The sequence below is a fragment of the Dendrobium catenatum genome, unplaced genomic scaffold (genome assembly GCF_001605985.2).
Source record: "Dendrobium catenatum unplaced genomic scaffold, ASM160598v2 fragScaff_scaffold_1693, whole genome shotgun sequence".
Classification (NCBI taxonomy): Eukaryota; Viridiplantae; Streptophyta; class Magnoliopsida; order Asparagales; family Orchidaceae; genus Dendrobium; species Dendrobium catenatum.
In genome coordinates this window covers 119,682-132,230 of record NW_021320155.1, presented here as the reverse complement: position 1 = coordinate 132,230, position 12,549 = coordinate 119,682, and the positions used below count along the sequence as shown (strand labels likewise).

General features: G+C 37.3%; 1 protein-coding gene across 1 annotated transcript in view; it reads right to left on the bottom strand.

Moving 5' to 3' along the window:
• LOC110094660 (phosphatidylinositol/phosphatidylcholine transfer protein SFH6) overlaps positions 1 to 12,549 on the bottom strand; it is a gene marked incomplete at its 5' end in the record, with an annotated part of 41,062 nt that overhangs the window by 7,666 nt on the left and 20,847 nt on the right. The window contains 2 exon segments of the mRNA XM_020819931.2: positions 8,115 to 8,515; positions 9,031 to 9,154. Of these exon segments, the coding sequence (XP_020675590.2) occupies positions 8,115 to 8,515; positions 9,031 to 9,154 (525 nt within the window).

Sequence of the window (12,549 nt, the reverse complement as noted above, 5' to 3'; positions counted from 1 at the left end):
AACACCCACGAGATATTGAAGGAAGGATATTGCAATATCCTCGTAACCAACATCGAGGTACAAGCAGGCACACTACAAGACATCAATGCGTACAAACAAAGAATGTAGTAGACTCTTACAACAGTCTTTACGATATCAGCTGCATCGTACCTGCAAGAACGACGAATGGTTGCAGAATGCATGGGTGTCCCTAGGGTTGCAAATGAACCGAGCCGAGCCAAGCTTTGTCATGTTCGAGTTTGAGCTCGTTTGTCCAAGACGTGTTCAAGCTCGGTCCAAAGCTTGTCGAGCTTCGACAATGGCTGTTCGAGCTCGTTAAAAAATTTATTGTTCGTATTCGGTTCACGAACAATTTTGAGCTCGTTTAATTATATGCTCGTCGAGCTTTCAAACGAACCGCTCGTTCAAACAAGCCAAGCCTATCCGCATCCTACAACACACAACCCACAACAATCCACCTCCCGTTTATCCCTTTCACAACATATCTCAGTATATAGTGAAAAAATTTTCCCGATTTCACAGTGTGGGACTAAACAACCGTGTTTTTTTTTTCCGTGGCCATGGAGAAGAGAGAGAGAGAGAGAGCGGCAAGCGGACATATAAGAATAAAAACACAAAAGTGATGAGAGAGAGAGTGAGAGGTGGTGGACAGGAGTTTTAAAAATATATATAATTAATTAAGATATAATGGGAGTACTATATATATAAATTACCTAAAATTATTTTAGGTATATTAAGAGAGGAGGGCGGGAGTAATTTATATATACATAAATATAAATATATATAATTTAGTTAAAATTAATTAATATATAACATTGCATAATGTTATACATAATTAGTTAAATAATATATAATATATATTTTTAATTAAATAAAGCATATTCGAGCATTTTAATCGAGTTTCTTAATGAGCATGTTCACGAGCTCTAAACAATCTTGTTCGTGAACATAAACGAGCCGAACGTCAGGGTGTTCATATTTGTTTATTTAGCTATCGAGTATTGTCAAAGTTGTTCAAGCTTGTTCATTTACCTTATCAAACGAACATAAACGAGCCCTTATCGAGCCGAGCCACGAGTAGCTCGTCAAACGCTCGGTTCATTTGCAGCCCTAAGTGTCCCCTATATGCATTATTGAAACCTCCAACACTAGCAACATTGCCTGTAGATTGTGATGGCAATACTAGCACTTAATAGTGAAAAATCCGTCCTTGCAAATAAGTACACGAAGCCACTTGAGATTGGTGAAAGGTGGATATGATGCAGGAATAATGGCTCTCCTACGAACATTCCCAAGAGGTCGTAGTGAATACAACGGCCCCCCCCGTAAATACACACAAGCTGCTTGTGGATAACAGTGGGTATATCGTAAGTACAGCGAACCACTATGGACACAAGTACAAGTATCACCTACAACAGCAGTGATTGAGATGCTGCGAGTACGTCGAGTATGAAGATAACTTGAGGTACGGAGAAGGACACCTCCTAGCAGAATGGAAGAGATGTTTAAATAAATTCGAACTAAGCTTCATGGTGTTCCAAAGTTTCTTCTTGGTCCTATACTTAGGAAGAAAACGGTTCTGACATCCACAAATATAAAAAATAACAAGTCTACTACACTGAAGATCTTAAAATGTCTTTTCAAAGCAGCGGTCTTTGATTTCAAAGTCTAGAAGGGCCTCTCGGTGAATGAGAAAAGGGAGTTTTACATCAGAACAATGAGGTATCTCTTTACAATCAGGTGATAACACTACGAATCACTTGTATGTAAAGACAGGAGATTCGTTAGTGCACTACAATCTACCTGCATAAATCATACAAGTAGTGCACGAGAATCTACCTATATGAAACAGCGAACAACTCTATACAGAAGTTGCTACGCTACACCACCGGATCCGCAACATTTATATAAGAAGACAAAATGCGTAAACGAGCTTCCAAGTAGATCATCACATTCAGATGATCAATGATAAACATTCAAAAATACTCCCGCACGTGCATCGTAGTTTGCACATATAGGTACACAAAAGGGGTAAGTGCAATCCAAACACCCGTATGGGCCCCGGCGAGAGTGTTATTGGTACACACGTGACGTCTAGAGATGTTGCGCGGGTCAATAAATTTGAACCCAATCCTCCTAAGCAGGTAAATAGGAGTTGACAAGGTTCAATAAATAATTACAAAATGCCCCCAAACACTCGCATGGGCCATGACGAGCATGTTATAAGTACACACGTGACGTTTAGGGATGCTGCACGGGTCAAAAAGAGAATTCAGGTTCGAATCCGATCATTTTATGTGGATCAATAGGAGTCGACAGAGTTTGAACCATCAAACAAATACATAGTTGTGACGACTAGAGTATTTCTTTTAATACATTCATATTAGGCCTTCAAGGTCTATAATATGGAGAATTCACTAATAAAGGGCATAAATCCTACGAAACCCGATCCTTCTAAGAAGATAAATAGGAGTAGACTGAGTTCAAACCATCGGATAAATATGCGGTAATGAAGTTGACCGGAATATTTATTTTATACATTCATATTATGCCTTCAAGGCCTATAACAATTAGAATTCACTAACGAAGGCATAAAGCCTATGAAACCCGATCATCTAACTGCAGCTCGACAGAGTTGACAAGGTTCATCCACAAAATGCAAATGTTTTCAAATGAAAAAGACCTCAGTCACCCCGATGATGGTCGTATTGAATGCAGATCTCAACCGGATGCATTAATTTCACAAACCCTTTCTAATGCTACCCAAATGCTCATCAAAACTCCATAAATATCAAAATCCAAAATCCCAAACTCATCCAATTCCAAATATTTAAAATTTGAAAAATCAATCATCCAACCACTTAAAGCAAAATCCATCCACCCTTCACAACAGTTTGCCGGGGTGGACAAATTAAAATTTACTTCACCTTATATAGAGCTAATGCCTAGTCGAAAATATCACTAGTATCCATTCTCAAAAAATCTCTTGCCAATAAGGACGTGATACGTGTCCTCTAACCAGCAGTTTTGCCGCCAAATGACACCGCATGATAAACGGTTATGATCTAAGGCCCCTGAACCGAGTGGTTTTGCCGCCAAATGGCACCACAAAATACCAGTTATGGCCAGAGCTAGTACGTTCCTTAGTGGCATCAAATCCTTGAGATATGAATTAATAGGATATGATCGATAGGGCACAAAGCCCTCTATTAGCTAAGGTGGATTCAAATTTGTCCCATTAGACAAGCATTCATCCCAGGTTTACAAGGTTCCCTTGGACGAAGCAACCCATGGCTACCGACAAGGATCCTTCTGTCAGGTTGGGTCGACTACCTCCTCTGACTAAGAAGACAAGGGACCATGATGGCCCGGGATGACGGAACAATGGGATCTTGATCGGGTCCATCATCCATTCCTCCACCATCCACTTTAAGTGCACGATGGTGAGATTTCTAATTTTAAATATAAAACCTTCAAACCTAATTCTCAAATCCAAACCCAATGCTGCTACTACATGTCAGAAACCACGTACTTTAAACATATTTGATTGACAACTAGCCTTTATTGAAAGTTCTCTCTCATTATCGAAAGGGGTAATTAACTATAGGGGTTTACACCTATAGGAAACCAGAACTCAGATCATAAAGTTCTCGCAAAATGAGGGAGAAATATCTGAGTAGTGTCTTATCTACAAACCCATATGCCTTCCAAAATTTACACTGGAACTTAATCCGTTAAAACTCCCTTGCCGAAGAAAAAGCAATAGCGGGAGAAGGTCGGGGCTGAATTTTCGGAGCCCATATTCTAAGTGTTCATTGCACACCAAATCACACCTGTCAATAATACAAAATCATGCACGCAATAGCCTAAAACGTAGTGTAGTGCACTTTCTATGTTATATATAAAGCAAAATGTACGAAAGAAAAATGAGGTGTGATATTTGCACTATGAACATAGAACATGCAATTTTACCCTTTGATGGACTTTCCTCTATACATTCTTTATGTTTTTTCCTTCCTACAATTTTCATGCATTTTCTTCCTCATATTTTAATTATGTTTGATCAATTTTGGTTTAACTTAATTTAATTTTGTTGATTTAGCAATATTGTGTAACTATGTTGTTGCTTTGAGTTTGTTTTATTATTATTTATATTATTTAGTTTACAAGACTATAAACTTATTGTAAGTTGAAAAAAATTAGAATGAAAATTTTATGTCTTTAATTAACTTCTGTATATGTTAAAGCATTATTATGTTCCATTTCATTGCACACCAACTTATTGTAAGGTTAAAGCATTATTATGTTCCCCGATCGAACAGAGGGGTTTATTGCCCTCGTCGGGGCAAATTATTGCATCAGGTCACCGAACAGAGAGGATCCGTTCGGATCCTCTTTGTCTACAGTAAAGCGCAGGTCACTGTAGCAGACCTAACCGAATCCTCCAGCCAAAAGCCTTAGCCTGATCCCTACTTCCTCTTGCTCCGATTCACGCAGCCGACCTCAAGATTGAACTGATCTCCCTCATAGTCACAGAAAGGGTATAATAAGAGTTTATTTATTGTTTTATATTACTGTTAATACTAATTATTATGATACATTACTATTATTATTATAAGTATTGTTATACTTATTATTATTTTAGTTAATATTAACATTAGTTATTTATTAATATTAATATTATTGTTAATAATCATAATGTTATTAATATTCTTATTAATGATAAAATTATCATTTGTAATAATATTAATATTGTTATTATTATTAATGATATTAATAATAATAATAATAATAATAATACTAATTCTACTATATGTTATATATGAATGTGTGTATGTATTATTGTTTAAAAAAATGAAGCCCTCTTTTATGCCTCGATGTGCGTGCCATCCCTCTTGACATCCGCCAAGGTATAAACCTCCTAAACTTGAGAGAACCCGCCCTCGGCACTTGCGATGGGGCGAATAACCACCAATGCGCGCTTTTCTTAGCACGGTGGGAGGAAGTTCGCTTCGGTGCTTGTGGCGAGACGGGTAATCCCCTCCAAAAGTCCTATTTTCGGCGTTTGCAGTGCGCCGAGGGACCCCCTGTACACGCTTTTCTTAGCGTGGCGGGAGGAAACTCGGTGCAAAGCCTAAGGCGAGGTGGGCAATCCATGTGCGCGCTTTTCTTAGCACGGCGAGGGCAATTAAAAAACTAATTTTTCAAAAAAATATACTTTTAAAAAAACCCATTCACGCCTTTATTGTCGTGGTGGATGACAAGCAAAAAAAAAAAAAAATCACCGCCGCGGTGTCTCACAAACACCAGCCATGCACGTCTTTCTTGACGCGGCGGGTAGGTGGCCTCTTGGTTTTTTCCCTAAATGGGGGAGAAGCCGGAAGGCTGCCGAAATTTTGTCTGAAATAAGACAAGAACTTGGAACAATTTGGGACTTCTGGACTTGATGCAATTGATTTAAGTGAATATAAACTTTAAATGACTTAAGTGAACTCAAACATAAAGATTGCTTGAACTGAAACTTGTACTTTGGACATGAATTGAACTCAAGTGAACTTAAAATTGATTTGGACTCATATTTGAACTTGATTTATACATCAAGTGGACATGACTTGAACTTATAAAATAAGTAAGGACATGATTTGAATTCAAAGGACCGCAGGGGACTTTGATTTGGACTTGAACAATAGAACAAAGAGCTTGAACTCAAATGAGCTGCATAAGAGATTCATGAACTTAAACTTGAATCAAGTGAGGGAGAACTTGCAAACTTTTGAATAATAGAGGACTTGCACTTCAGATGACAATGAAGAAGACTCATTTTGGACTTGGTCTTAAGCTCAAGTTGGACCGGACTTTGAATTAATAATCTAAATCTTAACCGAAACTAAAGTCTAATGTTTGGAAGTGAAAGTCATAAATCATAAAATGATGAAATCAAAGATAAGCAAGTGAATGAAGACTAAGTCTTCAAGAGATATATAAGCAAGGAATGATGAGGTGGAATTATCTCAAATCGTTCAAGCAAATCAATCTACATGCAAACAATCATGCCTATTTGTAAGATCCAAATGCAGTTAAACTTATTGAGCCTTACAAGCAATGAGGCTTATGCTAAATGGAACTTCAATGTTGATTAGTGATGGCACGCATTGTGATGATAAGTTGAAAGAAACAGACATTACAAACCATGGAAGAACCATAATTGATTGATTGCAACATTTGTGTCAATCATGCCATCAAATATATCAATCTCTTATAAACTGTTGTAGAAGACCCATTAGCATACAAGCAAATATATCAGACCTCGTAGACAATGAAGCCTATGAATACATTTATCTTGTACAACATAAGACAGAGATACAATAAATGTAGCAACTCTTTGTGGTCAACATCAAAACACAAATAAAGGAGCCTTCATCAAATGCAACAGTTAGCGATAAAATCATATAACAGGATTATGATATATATGATGCATCGTCCACAATTCAAGAAATACTAGAAGCAACTATATGAAGCATAACCTGCCAACAGTTAATGTGTATTATTTGCACAGATCTTGTGAGAAGATACAAAAAACCCTTTCAATCAGTGATAGCAGACATGTTGCATAAGTAATAAATTATCTGCGAGCATAGATATGCATATGAGATATCATCTAAAGGCAAGGGTGGTATATCAACAGTGCTCCTATAAGCTGCCCTACCATGTATTCAATGTGTATCCCACAAGCAAAATACATAAGGACTACGGACCAAGCACGAGTTTCTACATGCAACTGCGAAAGATCAGCCAAATATTTCAAAGCACCCCCCCGCACATGCACTATAGTTTGTATACACATAGGTACACTAAAAGGGGTATGCAATCAAGCACCAGCATGGGCCCCAGTGAGCGTGTTATTGGTACACACGTGAATTCTAGGGATGCTGCGAGGGTCAATAAATTCGAACCCGATCCTCCTAAGTAATAAGAGTTGACAAGGTTCAACAAACAACTGTAAAATGCCCCCAAACACCCGCATGGGCCCCGACGAGCATGCTGTGGGGGACGTCTAGGGATGTTGCGCGGGTAAATATGTGAGTTCAAGTTCGAATCCTATCCTTCTATACGGATCAATAGGAGTCGACAGGGTTCGAACCATCAAATAAATATACGGTTGTGGCGACCAGCATATTTATTTAATACATTCATATTAGGCTTTCAAGGCCTAGAATCAAGATAATTCACTAACAAAGACATAAAACCTATGAAACCCGATCCCCTATCAGCAAGTTGATAGGGTCGATAAGATTCAAGCTTTAAATAAAAATGACCCCTCATGACGTCCAAATTCCCAAATTCAAACTCATGCTGCTACTATATGTCGGATAACACGTATCTCTACGTATTTGATTGACGACTAGCCTTAATCGAAAGTTCTCTCTTGTGATCGGGAGGGGTAATTAACTATAGGGCCTTGCACCTATAGTAAACCAGAACTTAGATCATAAAGTCCTCGCAAAATGAGGGTGAAATCTCTGGTTAGTGTCTTATCTACAAACCCATCTGCCTTCCAAAATTTACCCCGACACTTATTCCTTTAAAACTCCCCTCGCCGAAGAAAAAGCAATACGCGGGCAGAGGCTGGGGCCGAATTTTCGGAGCCCACATTTACATGCTTATGAAATGAATGCTAGGGGACCAAAATATGTTTGGGTACCAAAATTGAAGATTTGGGTAATTATTATAGGTATATATGACTTCATTGAGAACTATTGAAGGCATAATGGTGTTATTTAGGATACACATGCTTAATAAATAACAATGAAATCAAGCTAAAGTTTTGTCTAAATTCATTATTTAGAAGACATGCTAGGAGATGAACTTTTTTTAATATAATTCTCTCAATTTCCTTAAGTTATGGTTCTTTGCTTAGCCTAATCTCATACATTCTACCTAGTCTAACAATGTTGTTTTCCTTATTAGGGAACATATTGATTATCACTTTAACAGTAAATAACTTGCTTAGCAAACAAGGAAAAGCGCCCAGCAAGTGTGAAGGTTTGTTTTTTCTCTATGGAAAATTTAACAAGAATTGCTTAAAACATAGAAGAGAAAAGTATAAGATATACCTTTTTGGTGGCAATAAGCTCAGCTTCTAATGCATCCACACGGCAGATAGCAGCAGTGAGCAATTCTTCTTTCTCATAAGGCATCTCAGATGGTTTAGCCTGAAGTATATTGATCTTTTCTTCGAGTTCCCCAAGCCTTCCCAAAACAGAAGAAAACAGCTCTACTTCTGTGAACCCAGAAGTTCGTGAACGATGATGATCTCCTTTTTGTGCAGGATCTAATGCAGAAAAGCGACTGAGGTGGCCTGCTTTTAAAGTACTATCTGGAAGTTTCTTAGTCAAATTTCTGGTGACTGAAAGAACCATGTTAAAGACCATCAAGATGAAAGCCACCATCATTGCGATTTGAGCTCTAACACGGTGAAGCTTTGGGGTATCATCCGAGGGAGGAAGGCAGTCTGCTGTAGTAGTAATGACAAGTTCCGCCAAAAATCATCCATATACAACATAACATATGCAATGAGAATATGGCAGCTATTTAAAATCCAAAAAAAAGTAAAGCTCAAACTATGTAAGCAAAATACTTAGTTTTCGTTTGGGATGACTTTCTTATTGCTTCTTAAAGCAACTTTATAGTAAAAAATTTTAATTTCATTTTTTACTAAAAAGCTGCTTTAAGAAGCAGTAAGAAAGCCGTTCCAAAGGAAACCTTAAAGATATAGGGGACAACAGAAGTGGTAATGATAGAGCCTGGGAAGTAATTTGATTTTCGTGAAGATAAGCATGAACAACCATTTTCAATTCAATGAATGTTTCATGCGTGCAACTTCTTGGAGAAAAATTAAAATATTTTAGTGCATGAAGAGGAAAAAAGGATGTTCTTCCATTATTTGCGTGCACAATTTTTAGGAAGATAGAATGCAGCATCTGGGTTGAATAAAGATTCATTTATGCAGATCAATTGAAATTTTCAAACCTGTTGAGGAAGCTTCAGATATTCTGTTCTTCCATTCGGCATCCACAGCCTTGTCAACCATTGGTACATAGTCATCAAAGTCTAAAGAGGCGATAGAAGGCATTGCTTTCCCGGCAATTTTAGCCTGTATAAACGCAAACAAGGGTCTTCAGAAACTGTAGGCATACCAATATAAAAGAACAAGTTGAACTAACAGTCTTCGTCTTTCTAAGCAATGAATCAGAAAACAAAGTCAGATAGAAGATCATATGATGCAAATATGAAATTATATGTTCATTGGGAATGCAATTCATGCATATTAATTCTAAATTTTTGTTTTCAAGTACATTTCAAATGTAAGAACATGCATGGGATGTTGGCTCCCAAACAAGCTGGATGTGTTCCCAAGTGTTTCGACTGATATTTAGGCCCAACTCATTATTGCATGATTTCAACTTCAACCTTGAAATTCTAATTAATAATGGAGTTTAGAGTCATTCCCATGATATGAATTACTAATTATTCCTCATTGTTTTCGCTTTTTCTACTAAGTTTCGTCACTGTGCTATTGTTCTAGTTTGCTATGTTGCTAATCTTCTTCGACCATGCTGTTGCTACCTGTTTATTGTATCAGCAACGTGAATAGTTCCATCTTCGAAACCAACATCTTACCTAACCCATCTCTCACTCTCTTCTTGACATCGTCAAAGAACTATATAGCCCCATACGGCTCAACCCCTCTCCTCACCTCCCAAGTTCGACAACACTCCATTATTTGCAACCCCATCTTCATTTCCAAGTCATCGCCTACTACTCCACCAGCAGTAGCCTCCTCCTCACATCTATGCTATCGTCACACCTCTGAATACAACTTCCTTCTGCCTCCCTCTTCCTCTGAACACTCTCAGCTGATCGACCCCATGCAACCTTAGCCCAGCTTCCTTTCCTTTCCCAGCCCATTGCCGAATCGCTCCACTGGCAAACTCCAAACTCCTTGTTAGTGAACTGCCAACTGCTAGCCACCTATTGTCTTCTCCCTCTCTTACTCTCTCTCTCTATAAATAGTAGAGTGAATGTTTCTCTCCCTCCACCTTTCTCACTCTATCTTTACCACTTCTCCCTCTCCATTTCTCTCTCTAAATAGAGAGATTTCCCACTCTTCCCTCTACCGTTCCCTCTCCCTCTACCACCTCACACCTCACTTACTCTTTCTCTCTACCCTCTCTCTACAATTCTCTTCCTATCTCTCTCTCTTTCTCTGTGTCACCCACTCTCTACAAGTCTCTATTTTACTTCCACACTCTAATTTATCAAAAAAACAAAAAAGAGAAAGCGCTAACAAAAAAAACTCATATATATATATATATATATATATACATAGAGAGAGAGAGAATTGTGTTTTCTCATTTTCGCCATAGAACTTGTCGTCATTACCTCGCACGCAACGGGACTTGTAATGAACGCAATAGCTTATTTACGAGCACTAAAAAAACTTCCCTACCATGCTTAGAATGTTCAAACTGCACACACAAGAAACCAAACAACTCTAAATGGTGGAATGAACTAGGGAATAGGGTATTCTATTTATAGGAGAAGACTTGAGTCCATAAAATATGTACTTCCTCTAAATTATGTTCAAATCATTAAAATTTAAGCCCATCTGCATGTGCTCTAATTAGAAATATAGAGATAGGTCTAAAAAGACTAGGTTAGAAAGTATTAAAAATGTCATTTTTATTAGATTTAAATAAGAATTTGACACATAAGATGATACAATGGAGAAAAATGATTCATGTTGTTGATCCCAAATAGTGGGATAAAGACTTGTTATTGTTGTTGTTGTTGTTCACATTAGACTTTCAAAATCTTTTTTGAATAAAATTCATCACAAAAAGGAACTCTCGAGTTTAAATGCCCGTGTAACAGTTCATAAGAGCCAATGTGCGAGCTCGATCCTCTATTAATAAACAGACAGAGTTGACAGGGTCAATTCTTGATGATGGACATGTTAAATGTGAATATCAACCGAAAGGCATTCTATCTTATAAATGTCCCAAAACTCTAATAAAATAAAAAAATATTTAAAGTGATTTTAATTTCACCCCGATGATAATCGTGTGAAAAGTGAATATTAATCGAAGAGGATACTATCATTAAAATGTCATATGCACTTAGATCGAATCTGATCCTTTGCCAACAAATGGGTTGAGTTGACAATGTCCAAATAAGCAAAATATTAAATTATTTAAAATCTCCGATGATAGAAGGCGTTGAATATGAATATCAAACACAGGGGATTCTATCTTTTAAATGTCTTGAAATTCCAATAAAATACAAAATATATTTAAAGTGACTTAATGTCACCCTGATGATGATTATATTGAAGGTGAATATCAATTGGAGGGAACTCTATCTTTTAAATGCCCCCAAATCCCAAGATTAATCACTTAGTAGCTCAGATTAAAAAAAAATCTAAGTTTGATATTTATCTAAGTTTAAATATTTAAAATGAAATTAAATTATCTAAAAACTTAAAGCAAAAATTCATTTATCATCCGTAATAGTTTGATGAAGAAGATAAATTTGAGAATAACTTCAGCTCATATAGAGCAAATGTCCAATCGAGAATATTACTAAGATTCATTCTTAAATAATTTCTTGCCACTAAAGATGTGTTAAATGTCCTCTAACCCATGGTTTGGCCTAACGACTCCTAGAATTTGTGGCTTGATCAAATGACTCCATGTGGTAAATGGTTATGAAGGGTCCTCTAATCAATGATTTGGCCTAACAATTTCACATGGTGAACAATTATGATTGAGGTCCTCTGACCGGGTAATTTCGCGCAATGGCTCCGCTATATTGTGGGCTCCTAAAATTCGCACCCCTTTCTTTCTTTGAGTCGTCGAGGAGAGTTTAACGAGTAAGTTCCGAGGCAAATTTTCAAAAGGCAGATTGAGTTTTAGATAATACATAACCCAAATATGTCACTCTCATTTTGCGAGAACTTTATGATTTGAGTTCAAGTTTTTTTATAGGTGCAAGCCCCTATAGTTAATTATCCCTCCTGATAGCGAGAGAGAACTTTCGATTAATGATAGTTGTCAAATAGATACAGAGTACATGACATATAGTAGCAGCGTGATTTGGGCAATGAGAATTTAGCATTTAAAATTAAAAATTAACCACCTTGCACTTAAAGCGGATGGTGGAGGGAATGATGATGAACCCGATCAAGATCCCATGGTTCCTTCGTCCTGAGTCACCATAGTCCCTAGTCTACTTAGTTAGAGGAGGTAGTCGACCCAACTTAATAGAAGGATTCTTGTCGACAGCCATAGGTTGATTCGCCCAAGGGTACCTTGTAGACATGGGGTGAATATTTGTCAAAGATGATAGATTTGAACCCACCTTAACTAATAAAGGGCTTTGTACCCTATCAATCATGTCCTATTGATTCATTACTCGAGAATTTAGCGCCATTGGGGAACATACGAGCTCTGACTATGACCGTAATTTAATGATGTATTTTGGTTAAAA